This window comes from Netta rufina (assembly GCF_964035555.1).
Source record: "Netta rufina genome assembly, chromosome: 3".
NCBI lineage: Eukaryota > Metazoa > Chordata > Aves > Anseriformes > Anatidae > Netta > Netta rufina.
In genome coordinates this window covers 97,001,790-97,017,661 of record NC_140125.1, presented here as the reverse complement: position 1 = coordinate 97,017,661, position 15,872 = coordinate 97,001,790, and the positions used below count along the sequence as shown (strand labels likewise).

General features: G+C 36.1%; 1 protein-coding gene across 2 annotated transcripts in view; it reads left to right on the top strand.

Annotated features, from left to right (window-relative positions):
- The window catches only part of MCPH1 (microcephalin 1), a gene marked incomplete at both ends in the record, with an annotated part of 127,216 nt that extends 113,249 nt beyond the window's left edge, over positions 1-13,967 (top strand). For both annotated transcript variants that reach the window (XM_084283869.1, XM_084283870.1), the window contains 2 exons: positions 10,634-10,871; positions 13,912-13,967. In XM_084283869.1, the coding sequence (XP_084139995.1) occupies positions 10,634-10,871; positions 13,912-13,967 (294 nt within the window). The remainder of the gene's footprint in view (positions 1-10,633; positions 10,872-13,911) is intronic.
- Positions 13,968-15,872: the final 1,905 nt, after the last annotated feature.

The window sequence follows — 15,872 nt, the reverse complement described above, 5'->3', positions numbered from 1 at the left end:
TAGCAAATCTGTTGACAACACTGGATTTATCATTTACTGTTAAAGGCAAAAGGAAGGATTCTCCATATCCCTAAACCAGCAAAACAAATGTCATTTTTGAAGATATTACTGCACAATATCCTGTGTTGATTAAATAGAAAGTTAACCTGTCCAAAATGATTCAGTATCTGAAAAGTCTAAGCTAGTTAAAGTAAGGTTATCCCTTTCAATGTATTCAGGGCAAATACTAGTCTTCCGTGCCGAATGTTTTGACTTTACGTAGTATTCAACTAGGGGAATATCAAATTGATTTCAGTTGTTATCTTATGGAATTTCTGTTTCAGTACATCCTTTCACCAATGAAATACACTTAGCTTGAAACGTACTATTTCATTCTGCTTAAATACAGATATGTTTACTCCCATGTGATTAAACAAGCTCTTTCCTTCATTAATACTTCATTCCTTACTTCTTCACTGAAATTAATGATGTATTAATAAGGTAGGTAAGGTTTCATGCTATAGGTACTGGTATGTTAAGAAGAAGAAGAAGAAGAAGAAGAAGAAGAAGAAGAAGAAGAAGAAAAAGAAGAAGAAGCCTTATGTGGGTTCAGAGTTCAATAAGTCTAGAGGATACTTTATATAAAATCTGTATAGCTTCTTACTGTTGCCATGTGAGAATGATCTATGAGATAACAATAGGGACAAGTCACAACTGTTAGCATAAAAAATAAAAATAAAAAGGCTAAGTTTAGCTGAGCTCATTATTTATGTGCAGGTAAGTAGTCAGTTTAAAAGAAGCATCCCATACTTATATCACTACCCTGTTACATCTGCCCAAAGTGACTTCATTCTCATTTGTATCAATGTCTATATACCACTAGTGCAGATGAATGGGACTGGATCTGCAGAGTGGATGTGCAGAATTCATGCTGAGAGCACCTTGCACACAATTCTTGTCTCAGGGGTCTGAACGAGATCCAGTCAGGTCCCCTGAACCATGCACATCTTCTGGTTCTGTCCATCCAAAAGGAGTCCCATCCTGTGCAGTTGATGGCTGCTCCACAACAGGAACCAGAAGTTCAGTAAATAGGAGTGACCAAGAGATTAGTTTCAAAACTACACTCCCATCTTGAACTAAACCAGGGAGAATGTTAGTATCTTTTCCGCTGAAGGTCTTGTGAGAATATATCCAGCAAGAATAGATCTTTGTCAACCATGAAGAAAAACAGGTCCATGCACGTAGTGCATACCTTTTAAAGCTTCTGATACTTGTCTAATGCAAATCACTGGGAGGCTGAGGGTTTTCTCATTTGTGTTGGCTCAACTGCATTTGTTCAAATGTCAGCTGTCCAAGTTAAGAGAAAAGACTTTCTGGTTTTAGTTCATTTCCTTTTCAGTTGTGAGACATATAAACATATAAACAGACAGATGGAGAGTCCTACCAGTAGTGCCAGATAGAAAATGGTGGATTCAGTAAGGCTCACTGAATATCTCCTGCACAGATGATCTGTGTATACTCAAATCAGCTCTTCATTATACACAGAATGAGGCCACCACACCAACACACTTGTCAATAATTGGCATAAATTTTACAGCTGTCCTATCGATATCCTTCATGTGTTATCTAGGATTTTTCTAAGCTACCAGGCAGGAAAATCTGATTAAACATGACCTAGTGTAGTAGAACTGTAGATTGATTCTGTAAGTGATAATCTGCTGCCCAGCTTCTTAAAGCCAGCTTTGTTGTTATCAATATTGCAAATTAAAATATGGATTTGATGACAGAATCTTAAACTGCTTTTAAATTGTAGCCATTTACATTGCAGTTCCTATCACAGTCTACATGAACTTTGTTCACTTGACTACTTGAATATAAAGGTGTTACTTCACTTCAGTTAGTTATTCATGTTGCTTATCCTTTTCCAAAGCATGTAATTATTTTGCTAAATTATTTGCAAACTTAAGCTCCCAGTCCTGCACAGACTTTTACAAATTCCTAATTCTGTACAGACAAATAGTCTAATTGAGGTCAGTCACATCACTCATGTGCATAAGGATAAGATTGGAATTAAAATAACCTTACAAGATATAAGGAATGATCAGAAATTGGTATGATGGAGTTCATCAAGGACATGTGCAAAGTAGGAGGAGAAATAATCATCTGCAGACATATAAAATGAGATTGACAATGCAATATTGCTGCCAGAAGAGCAAGTGTTTTAGAAGATCCAAAACAGAACGAATGTCACCTGTGTCTGATGAAAGAAGCAGGCATACTGGGATATGTTAACAGGAATGCTCTAAGATACATAAATATTTTGCAGCACATGCAGCAGTGGTAAGGCCTGCACTGGAGTATTGTGTCTAGCTTTGGGCACTACGCTTCAGGAAAGATGCGGATCAATTGGAGAGCGTCCAGGGGAGAATAACAAAATGATCAGAGGTCTAGAAAATATGACCCCAGAGTAAAGACTGAAAGAGCTGTGTTTGTTTAGTCTAGAGAATAGAAGACTGAGGGGAGATATGATAGCAGTCTTCAAGTATTTAAAAGGTTGTTGCAAATAGGAAGAGAATAAATTGTTCTCAATGTCCGTTGGCACTTGGACAAGAAGTAATGGGCTCAAAATGCAGCAAAGGCAATTTAGGTTATATTATTAGGAAAAGCTTTCTGCCTGTAAGAGAAGATAAGCATTGGAATAGATTGTGCATGGAGGTTGAGACTTTCTGTCTTTGAATTTTATTGGGATTCCTGGGGGTTTGTCACTTGCAGTCTATGTAAGCTAGTGGTGTGCCAATGATGCATGGCATGGAGTTGTATGTGGCACACTGTTATACCACTTCAGAGGGATATATGGCACAGTGCTGCTTTATTTATATTTCAATGAGTAAAAACCTACCCAATTATAAGTGGTAATTATATGCAGAATTTTGACACAAAATTGCAACTGCAGTTTGCAGTCGCATTACTGCCTGATGGTCAGCTGAGTTTCAATCTCTTGAAATTAGACAGCACTTAAGGTGGACAAGTTCTTGAGACATCCCTGAAACATTTTCTCATCCAGAAAAAAAATCTTTCTTTCTTTAGCTAGTCTATAATTGGAGGATTTTTTAATTTCAAAAAGAATTAGTTTGTGTTGAAACTGACTGCAAATGTATTGAATTCTGAATGTTTTTGAAGTTGAAGACAGTCACAGTAAAGTGACCACATCTTACAGTCTTAACAGAGTGTTTTTAAGTGATGTGTACTGGAATACAGCTCCTTAATTAGATGTCATGCTTAACAGGGAAAAGACTTATTGTTTTGCCATAATTTGTTTTTTATTAATCTATAGCTGATAATGTTGATGTTACATAGCATTTAAAAATAGTTCTAGCTTTGAAAAACAAGGAAATTAAACTAAAAATAAGTGAATTTGTTATCTTTTTTCCTGCAAAAATTTGCTCTGCCGGAAAAAATGGTTCAAAACATCTTCCAGTATAATTTTGAATGTCCGCCAAACAGTAGATTTATTTGCCAAACGTTTTCATACAGTATTCCCAGTGAGACTCAGTCTTTCAGAGAATAAATTGGTGAAATTAACTTTTCTTATCAGTCTATGGGATTTGAGAGAAGCAAGGTTGTCTGCCAACACATCGTGGAAAGAAACAGTATTAGCTAAATTGTCTGGTTTCTAGCTTTCTTCCCTTCACCCACGTCTTGGCCAGGAAACACTTACATGAAGGACTATGCAGAGGAGGGGAAGAAACTGTGTTTTGAAGAAGTTTCCAGATAATATGGGTCTTTACAGTATGTCATTTATCTTCTTTTACTTTCCTTTTTCTTTTTCAAGAGCAGGCATAGAAAGTTTCTTTTTTTTTTCTGGAGCAAATTTTCCACCCTATCTTTTAAAAGTTTCTCTGTCTGCTTCTGGCTCTGGGCTCAGTGCATCTTCTACTGCACAGATGTGTATGGAGCCTGCCTGTGCATCGTCCCAGGCTGTGTGCATGTGCAGGGATGATGAGGTAGCTTGAATGAGCATTCAAGAACCGAGTTCTCACTTCTGTCTGGCTGATGCTTCTCAAATTTGACAGATAGAGAGCTTCTGTTTTAGCCAAAAGCTATCGCTATCCAGTGGAAAAGTTGTTTCAATGAAGATTGAGAAATGCACTGCATGCACTACTTGGAAATAATTTGTACGAATGCTTCAAATTGAGCTTTGCTCCGAGGATGAAAAGCAGCTCTATCAACGATAAATGCATTTTGTGCTAAACTGTAGAATAAGGTTATTGGTGCTACTGAGACACTCGTGTGACAGTGTGGCTTGATCCAGCTGGGGTCCTGTATCTCTGTGAAGTTCCATTGATTTACAAAAGATTTTTCAGAGCCAAAGATCTGTTTCTGTGTGAAACAGCTTGCTGAGTGTAATTTTTTTCCTGTAGTATGTAGTATGTAGTTTTTTACATGCTCTTTTACATGGGAGAGTACCAATTTATTTATCTAGTACAGCATTTCAGTGTAATTTTTAATTAGAGATTTTAATCAATATGTAAATTTTTAAACTGTCAATGTGATTGAAAAAAAAATAAAACAAAACAACAGCAACAACAACAAACTGCTAAAGTAAATCACAAGGAAATCAAACTAAAATGTTGAGCTATTAATTGAAGTAGAAAATGTATGCCACACATTCTTCCTACAAAAATAGAGTTTCTGTTTTGGTTAGTTGTTTTCATTCTTCTAATAAACCTGATATTTTGAAAGATGAAAAAGAGCATTTCTTCTTCGTCCTGCAGGAGAGCTACTGCATTGTTAACACAAACTTCCTTGATCCCGGTAGGGTCCTGCAGATTCTGCAAATTCCTCCCTGCAGGATAACAGGACTTTCAGAAGTCTGCACGCTGCAATACACCCTCTTTATCAGAAGCAGGCTGATGCTTCACTTTTGTGTATGTATGTGAGCCCTTGATCTTTAAATGTACATGGGGTTCCACATGTGTGTTTTCCTTTTAAATTTTTACGAAATGACGGACTGTCTGAAAATGCATGTAACCATGCAAGTGTAATGTTTCCTAACAGTGCTGTAGCTTTGAGTGTGTTCTTCTCAAGGTCTCTGTACAAATTACAAAAATTGGAAACACAAATGTCACTTAGCCCATACATTTATCTGTACTGAAATCATATGAATATTAATATAACAGAGCTTCAGATTTCCCCAGCAACATCAACTAACTATATTAAATGGATATATTATTTTGTATGCCTCTTTTGTTAAAGTTTTATATTATCAAACTATAAGGGCTGAAGGTTTTGTTTTATCAATTTTATGTTTTTTATGACAGTAGCAGCAGAATGGCAAACTAATCCAAAGGTCAGATTCTTTTCTCCTTTGTGGAAATAAGTAATTTCTCAAAAACTTCAAATGAAATAATACTTTATCTTTTGATACCTAAAAACTATAAAATTAACAATCTTATGTCTGCAATTTTGTCTTCTACTTGCATTTGATATTTATTATTTTTGCTAATGACATTAATCAGTATGTAATTTATAGCTTTTCATAAGTTCAGTAAATAATAAAAAACAACCTGTTCAAATAGGTATTGCTAAGGTTTCTGATCCTATATGGGTTACATATTATATTTTATCTCTGTTGAATAACAGAAATGACAAATAAAAGAATAAAGATTTACCATAACACTTACATTTGTTGTATAATTCATGAACATGAATTATAATTATATCAGATGGCTACATTATATATTTTTTGACGTTAGCACATTGGAATTATAGCCTACAAATACAGTTTCTATTAACTGTAATAGTTCAGAACCATATACTTCATTTAATTTCTGTATAGTATTATTATTCTAAGAGCATTTTAAACTGAAAACTTCTCCATGTGCTATTTTCTAAAAGTACACTGAAAATCATGTGCTGTCTATAGGACATTAGCAGTGTAATTGCTGAAAATTTTCCAAGTACTTCCAGAAGGATTAGTTTCCTTGCATTTTCTATTGCTTGAATTCAGGTATCTGTTCAGATATCAGATATACATGTACCTTAGGAGAAGTACATACATAATTCATGAAGTAAAAATAATTTATTACTGAAAACAAATTACTCTTTCTTATGTGGAATTTAAACTAACATTTGAAGGCAAGTTTATTTTAACTCTTATCCAATTTAATGTTTTCTTAAACCTTGAAGTTATGTTCTGATTCACTTGATGATGAAGTGTGTGCCATTCCTTCTTGTTCTCGAGCTCAGCTTCTTCACAAAAAAAAAAATAAAACAAAACAAATAAAAGGGGGGGGGAGAACAGATTGATGTCTTATGAAAAATATAAATCAGATTTGGCTCCATTACTTCCAGCATTTCACCCAGCAAAAGCAAGCATACAATCACATATTTTTCCCCTCTTTTGCTGTCTTCTGCTCATCTTCTCTTGCTTATGAGATTTGGATCTTGACTTAACAAATCGATAATACCTTTGTGGAACTTGATGGAACTTCCTGAGCATCATACAAAGACCAAATCCTTGGACTTTTATGGGGTTTTGTGTTTGTTCCCGCACCCCACCCAGCAAGAGCTATTTTCATAAAGTTCTAGGCAAAGTTACAAAGTTTTGTTTTGTTTTGTTTTATTTTGTTTTGTTTTGTTTTAATACATGATCTTTCGGTTTGTGGGGATTGAAAACCAATCATAGGAGAGAGGATAGTCAGTGAAATGTATTTCTTTTTTATAATGAAGAAAAGTTGTATTTTATATTTTACATTCTCCATAAGTTTTATTTCTGTCAAGAGCAATTTTTCCTTTCAAAATGTAAGTTCAACAAACTTATATTAATGGTACACTTTTGAGACATGCGTACATATAACAGGTATTGTCCTGCCATTCATCCAGTTAGTGAAAGAATGAGAATCCCAATACTCAAGATTTTAACAAAAAGAGTAAATACTAGATTCTATGAAATTCTCTTCTTCTATGAGATTCTGTTTTTCTGACCATTGCAAATGCATCTGATCAGAAAGGAAAATTGGTGTCACTGTCCAATATCATAGCAGGCAGTGGTGCTCTCTGTTATAGTACAGACTGACACATCTGTAACTATAGCTACCAACTCATACATACACAATTTGTGGAAATAATTATTTTGGGGGGTGTGAAGTTTTCCCAGGCTTAGTCTCATCTGAGGAATTATTTATTTTTTTTCACCACTTACCCAAAATCAGTATGGTTTCAAAGGGCTGGTAGCGCTCCTTGAGAGCCGTGAACTCTTTGATGTTGCAAAGGCAGCTGAGTCAATTCAGTGTACGAGCTAGATTGCACTGTTTAATCCCACAGCCCAGCAGTGTGTGGTCGGCTAGCTGCCTCTGCAGCAACTGGTGAGTACCATATTGTTCAGGTTAGTGGGCCAGAAAGCAAAACTAACCTTCCAAAATACTCCATGAGCTCTGAACGTCAATGCTACTGCTTTTCCCTGGCTAGAGGATGTGTGTGGAGATCCTGTGTGCTTGAGCAAATCTGAGCACAGCTGCAGTGGTGGTTCAGGTGAAGGAAAAGTAAGTGTGAAGTTCTATGCTGAAGCTTTCCTTCACTGATATATCAGGGCTGTATTGTATTCCTACTTCATCATTTTGTCAAATGAGTTGGTAACACACATAGCTAGAATTGTAATGGAAGATTAAGAAAATCATCTCTATAGCATGTCCGAATTTCACTGTCCTGGATTCCTTTAATATACACTAAACATGGAGAATAAATCAAGCTGTTTGTGAGCATCAGCTGAGGCAAGTGTTGTTGGGTGCTCAAAGTTTGAGTTTCTTGATTTGGTGATTAGCTTTGTATGTATTTCCATTTATTATTAACTTCATCCAGAAGTTCCTCCTATATGAAGACCTATCACAGTTTTCATTGCGGAAGCAAGGAAATGCTTTCAGGGAAAATGGTTGAGGAAGTGGGAACACTGCTCTTTTCAATCATATTCTTTAAAATATGTGAAATAGCAGGATGGCAACAATTATATTTTGTCTTCTGTCTAAAACAAGTCCTGTTGCATTTTGAAGATAACAGCTTCTTATAACTAATCATTTTTGTCTTTAAAAATGTGGAGTTCCAGGTTGACAAAAACAATGTAACATCTGTCTCCATGACTTAAACCTGATTTGTTTAAGGTAAACAAACATTAAAGTCTCTTGCTAATTGTCTTTCCTCCATTCATTGCAGCTGATTCATCCAAATAAACAGTTTCAGAGATCTTCTCTTATCACACTGTATCTGTCATGAAGCTTTTCTGAGGTTGATGCAAAGGGACTACTATTTTTACTTGACTATAATTTGTTCTTTAATTCATTGACCATGTTTAACACAAGCAGTTTTGTAGTTTCATGACTGCACATATTTTTTATGATAAAAATGAATAATTGCTGTCCCAGTAATACCAAAATCATCACACTGCTCCGTAGACACCCCTTGGAGATTGCGAAGTGTTTTATGTGCCTGAGCTAGTCCCATTTGATGGGACTGATCCACTGATCATGGCCTCAAAGGCTCACAAGGCCCATCGGCCAGTGATACTCCTACCAAATTTTAAATCTGATACCATATGTTAAAACTGTACAGTGCATAGTTTGTGGTATTTCATGACATCAAAATGCCCAGCATCCAGATGTTTCTAGAGGAGCATTCTGCTCAGATGGAGAAAGGTGGTACATACAAAGTCCAAAAAACAGATCTACACATGTGTAAAGTATCACATGCCAACATATTTACAGCAATTGCAATCAGACATGCTCACCGCACGAATGTTGAACAATTCTCTGCCTGTGATCATTTGTCTGGCCAAGAGTTAATGCTCTTTCTCTGAACTGAGCTGGGGTCCTCTGAATTCTGCAATGTAACTCTGCTTTGATGCTGTGCTCGACAAAATTATTTAGAAGCTGTTTGGCTTCCATGAGACAAGATTATGTGCCATGTCATTCATAAATCTAAGTTTGCAAAGGAGAAGAAAATATAGGCTATATTTTTGGATTGCGCTTCGGGTTTTTTTGGCCTGGTTCATCTATAGCAGTCACTGTCTTTATAACTTGCTGAATTCAGAATACAAAGAATCGGTTTGGTTTTATTCTCAAGAGAGCAACCAAGGAACTAACAATAACAGAAAGCTGAATTCTGTATTGATGGAGGAGAGCTCAGAATTCAGGTTTGGATTGACTTGTCCAAGAATAGCACATAAGACAGTGGCACAGAAATGACCCGAGCTGTGAAGCACGGACTTCATGCTTCACTAGTGACCTGCCTAATTGGTCATAAGTGCTAAGGCAATGTATTTTGACTTTCATCTAAGAATCTATGAAGACTCCATTGAAGTATTTGGCTTTATAAGACATTGTAAACCAGGTGAAGACTGTTTTAGCTGCACATCTGCAAAGCACATCTACTATTGCATTAACATCTTAAGTGTCTGGTTTCACAGTACTTTTGTGCCAGCACTGGATGTGCCAGCACTGGAGGAAGGAATCCACTCAACAAGTAGTTTCTTCAGCTACTGGTTACACCTCTTCACTGACTACAGTTCAGCCCTTTTATGTAAACCAGATATATACAATGTCCTTTTTGCTATGTAATGTGCTCATGTTGCTCATCTGTATGAAAAAATCTGAGCATCACCTAATATGAAACCTTTATTTTTGTTCTCATCTTACTCCTAGACCATTATATATTTTCTGAATTTTGTCAAGGGATACAGACTCATAAATGTTAAATACATTAATTTGGCAGGTCAATGGCAATCTCACTTTTTAGAATTTCAGGCTTGATTCTTCATTTATTTTAGTATTAAAACTTTATATTGCTTACCATGGGTTGTACACTAGTTCTGTGCACTGCTTTCATGCACGGTGTACTTACAGGAAATGGTTTTAATTGTTGAACCACTGCCCCACCTGATATACACAGATAAGAAAATTTGCCCCATATAAATCAAGGTTTTTATTGGATAGCATTACAGGCTACACTATATTCACAGAGGACTTCCTTTTTTTGCTTTTGTAGAGACAAAAGTGTTTACATTAAACAGTCAGTTTACTATGAGTTCTGTTACATTTATGTCACTTCATGTATCTCAGAGAAAATGCAGTTGGTACAGGAAGACAGGAGGGGCAAAGAGGTTACAACTTCATTTAGACTGTCAATTAGATATATTTGTAAAGCCCCCAGATACAAGCTGATGAACAGTGTATATTGTAAAGGCTTTCATGGTTTGTATTTCTGCCAAAATACTCTAATTATTTAGAAAATCCTTTACAATGTCTATGTAATGGCACTGTTATAAGAATGCAGGATTATGGTGAAAGATAATTCTGTTTTACAGGTCTTACAGGTAAGCCATCTGGCCTATGATTTAAGAGTCTCAGCTCTGGTTTTGGAATCATATCAGTCAAGTGTATCATATATGGTAATTTTAGTTTCTGTATCAAAACGACTACATGTAAAATAATAAAATACAGAAAATTCATTGTGTGTTTTACCCAAGTTTCTGATAGACATGAAAAGTAAAGTTTGTATTCATGTACTCTCATTCTTTTTTTTTCCTGAATTAATGAAGAGAATGATTAGTTTGAGTGGAAATATACCACAATGTTTATCATTTTCTTTGTTTCCTCACTTACAGATCTGCAGACTTCAGCGTCACCTATCAACAGGAAACTACCAGCAGAATCTCTTTTCAAACCAGCCTGTAATGTTTGTATCTCCCACCAGTCAGCCACCCTGCAAAAATCTGATTGAACTTATACAGCTGTCAGGAGGAAAAGTTTGTAAAGCCTTACGTCAGGCAAAAATCTGCATAGGAAAATACCCAGGAAAGAAGTACCAGGAAATAAAATGTTTATCAGAAAAATGGATATTAGGTAAGACACTATACTTCAACCCATATAAAATATTATGGAATATGTATTCAAAAATGGACTGTAAATTGTTTACTAAACTGATGTTATGGAGAAGAAGGAGGTGGAACAGACTGTTACAGTGATGTTTTCAATAAGGTTATCTCTGTGATGAGAACATTCTGTTAAAACTAAGGCTTCTTTGTGATGATCCTGCTACTCACCTTTTAATTTAAAGAAGAACAAACTTAATCCAAATATATATATATTTTTCAAATTTATCTTGTATATGATTGTCTCATTTAGAACAAACTAGATTATGGAAAACACTACAGGATAATTTATTTAAAAAAATAAATGTTTGACAATTTATTGAGACACAATAAGATTTTTAACTGGTATAAACTGGCATAGCACTACTGAAATGCAGTAACAGGCACTCTCTGATAACCTGTCCTGAATTATGTATTATACATCTGGCAGACAGTTTTCTGCAGACACTGATTTCCAATTGGAAAAAGTTTATCTTTAAAATCTTCTGTTAGTTTCCTAAGAGCTATTAGTCCATTGCTTTTCCATTATTCCACCACAGTTCTAAAGGTTATCTCACTGCAGGGATTCAGATGTAAAATTGCAGTATCCTCACCCTCAAAGAAAAGCTTTGATAATCTCCTTCAGATTCACAACTTCCAGTCTGACACTCCCATTTTCAGGCAAGAAAAGGGTATTTTCCAAAAAGGGATCTTTTGCATACTAGAAAATTTTTAAATTAAATTTTCCTCATACACTATGTCACATCAAACTCCTCTAGATAGTACCCCACTCAAACTCTGGCAGTAACTGTACAGCACAAATCGATGTTATATGAGACTACATAAGAAAGTCCTAATCTCTTGACTGTTAATGTTATCAGACCATGACTTAAACCTGAAAGAAAATAACTCAAAAGGAAGAAAGGTAAAGTGAGCCATAGGAGAAAAATACTTGTCTAAATGCAAGTGTTACTTGATACCTGAAGATAAAATTGTGAAGAGTTGAAAGAGATGCACAAGGAGAAGGCATTGTTTACCGTGCCTTTCTCTAGCTTTGAAGAAGACTTTAAAGATCAAATGTGGCCAAAAAAAGTGCTTTGGTGAGGATACCAGAGGTTTACACAGGACTAAAAATATTACATAGTAAATTAAACATAAAAGTTTCACATAGTAGTATTTCAGTGGTTAATTTCAGGTGTACAAATATAATAATCAAGAGTGGCATGCAATTCATTTTATAGTATATGCAATTTAATACCCTTCTCCTTCTGCTACATAATAAATAAAAAGAAGACTAAGTAAAAACTGTGCCCCCTCTGTAAGGAAATGGAAGACTCGGTTACCCGAGAAATGGAGAAGGCTGAGGTACTCAATGGCTTTTTTTGCCTCAGTCTTCACCAGCAAGTGCTCTAGTTATACCACCCAAGTTGCAGAAGACAAAGATGGGGACTGGGAGAATGAAGAACTGTAGGAGAAGATCAGGTTCAAGACCATCTAAAGAACCTGAAGGTACACAAGTCCATGGGACTTCATGAAATCCATCTGTGGATCCTGACGGAACTGGCAGATGAATTTGCTAAGCCACTATGCATCATATTTGAGAAGTTGTGGCAGTCAGGTGAAGTTCCCACTGTCTGGAAAAGGGGAAAGATAACCCTATTTTTTAAATGGAAAAAAAAAAAAAAAGAAGACCTGGGGAACTACAGGCCAGTCGGTCTCACCTCTGTGCCTGGCAAGATCATGGAGCAGAGCAGATCCTCCTGGAAACTGCTAAAGCACATGGAAAATAAGGATGTGATTGGTGACAGGCAACATGGCTTCACTAAGAGAAAATTATGCCTGGCAAATCTGGTGGCCTTATACAATGGGGTTACAGCATTGGTGGATAGGGGAAGCAGCTGACATCATCTACCTGACTTGCGTAAAGTATTTTACACTGTTCCCATGACATCCTTGTCTCTAAACTGGAGAGACACGGATCTGATGGATGGACCTCTTGGTGGGTTAGGAATTGGCTGGATGGTCACACTCAAAGAGTTGTGGTCAACATCTCAATGTCCAGGTGGAGATCAGTAATAAGAAGTATCCCTTAGGGGTCAGTATTGAAACTGGTGCTATTTAATAACTTTGTTGGTCACATGGACAGTGGGATCAAGTACACCGTCAGCAAGTTTGCTGATGACACCAAGCTGTGTGTCACGGTCAACACTCTGGAGGGAAGGGATGCCATCCAGAGGGGCCTGGACAGGCTGAAGAGGTTGGCCTGTGTGAACCTGATGAGGTTCAACAAGGCCAAGTGCCTGCATCTGGGCCACAGTATCTCCTAAACTACATAGAGCTGGATTGACCAAGCTCAGCCCATCAGTGAATTGGTGGAGCTGTGTATCTGGCTGCAGGAGTCCCACACATTACATAAAGGATCTGAATTCTGCGTGCCCTTTACAAATTTCTCAAATTTCTTTTGCATTCTGATGTTGCCTTTTCTGTTGCTGTGTCTTGCTGATGTGGTATGGTTATGGAAACTCCAGCTAACAGATTTGAAATGATGAATCAGCAGAACTCGGATAAAAGAAGTGTTTCTATATGGTACCTTAATGGGTACAGGTCTTTGAAGCTTAGCCCCTTTCTCAGGAACATAATAATTAAAACAGTGGCTGCCTGTCCCTACAAATTGCTATCTTAGTCAAATAAATCAAATAAAATCTGAAGTTTTGTCTAATCTTTGACACTTCACTGTTGCAATCCAGTTCGTTTGTGTTTATCTGCTGTTAGCACCAAATGCCAATTAATTCGCTCAGTGTTGCCCACAATAAAAAGCCCATAGGTATATAACACAACACTGTTTTTTAAACTTAAATAAATGGTGTTTCCAATTATCTGGCTGTTTGCATTTATTTTAGGGTTATTCTCTCTGTTTTCTCAGCTCCACTGGACTGTTTTGTAACAGAAATTACTCTGAAGTACGTTGCTGCCTTATAATCTGTTTCTTGTGCACATGATCTTAAATAATCCTGCCTTTTTATTCCTTTTAGATTCAGTCACTCAGCATACAATATGTCCTATGGAAAACTACATTTTTCAGCTGTGAGATAACTCAAGAGCTTCCATATGGCTGCAAGGAACCAAGCCTGGTTTGGCTTCAACAACAAACTAAGCTGTGAATAACATTTCTAAGAGAATGCATGTTTATATACAGTGAAATGTTTTCTACAAATATTGTAGAAAATATTACTTGTGTAATTGTTTATCTTATGATTTTATTTTTTATTTCTTTTGTAATAATAAAGTTCTTCCCAAATAAATGTCATTGTGCTTCTATTTATTTGTTGAAGACCTTTGGACCTAGAAGTTGAGTGAATCATTGTGTGCTGGGTGGAAATGGAAAGATGCTTTCTAATCTCAGATTTGATCCTGTCTAGTGCAGTTAAAAGCTGTCCGTGCAGTGTGGGTGATTGTGCCCAAGCTACATGTAGCTTTGGTGTTAGCAGGAGCTGTGCTACCAATGCAGGGGTTCTGTGGGTTCCTCTCTTCTGAGCGCCCATGTGGACAGCTGGAGGCCCATGTTGCCATATCTTCATGACCACAGCTAAATAAGTTTGTTTTAGTAAAAGGATAAGGTGGTTTATCGTGCTTAACTCACACATCCTGGTGTAAACTTGTAAACTTCTAAATTCATTTTTCAGAAGTAATCCTAACTCAGTAATTATGTTCAGATGCCTTCAAATGCCTTACATCTAGTCTGAAACCATGAACAGCTACTGATCCCAAGTCAAATGAGTTAAGGCAGCACGTCATTCATTCATACACTCAAATCTCTTGAAAATGGAACTCTTCAATAAATCCTTTAGGCACATTTGAAAAATGTACGTAAATGTTTTAAATGTTAAAATCATCTTCAGTATGAGTTTTTGTTTTTAGCAGGGATAAATATTTGGATATAAGTTATGTTGTGAAATATTTGATTGGCTATAAATGCACAACCTCTTTTACAAATTTGCAGGGTTCATCAAAATAATATCATCATAGAGAATAAAGTATTACCCACTAATTTAATGGCAGCTTATACCTCACACCTTCCAAACTCCATGCTCCCCTGAATACCGTCAAACAATGGAAACTGTACTAAAAATAGCAATTTCAAATGAATACTATGGAACAAAGTTCAATAACTTATAAACGATGCCATTCTTTTGCATTGTTATTACCTCTTGTTGGTTTTTTAAGGGATTTGGTTGCACGATTTCTTTAAACTTGAGGAGTATACAAATTTTTGTCCTTCAGAAAAAGTTCAGCAATGTCTGTGTGTCAATCTTCTCCAGGCATAAATTGCATTTGCATAGCTGCTCTGTAAAATGCGTAACATGCTTCTTCATGGGAAAGCTCTAAATTATGATTATTTTATGGAAAATCAGACTCACATCATTTTCAGAACTAGTGAGCAGCTCTAATTTGAAAGGATGAGATCTGAGTGCTGTATAGCTTTTTTATAAATATAAAAGAAAATATAATTAAATGAAGTATTATGCTTGCTTAGTTTTCTGACATGCACATTTTTAACAGCATCTTACCTATAGGTTTGATACAAAAATTGGTAATCAGGTCTCTCTACAAATCAGGCTGTTTAAAACTGAAACTATTTACCTAATTACTGCACAGCACTGATAACATGGTACCACTCTTCATCCTTGACCTTACTAAACCTTTTATTAAGAAACTAGTTGCCTAGTCTTGCAGACCAAAATAGAAATACTTAAATAAGTTGTGACATGTGAACATACGGTTCCCAGTAAATAATAGAATAATTTGTTTGAATTATATTGCTTAACCTTGAATATTACAACCTCCTAGTTTATTTTGTAGTCATTTTCTAAGAGTACTACACATAGAAATCTGTCACTATTAATTTATGCAATGTAACATTCCAAATCCGTTTTCTCATAAATCTTCTTGAGATGAATCTCGACTATTTAAATTGTAAATTCTTGGATCAACT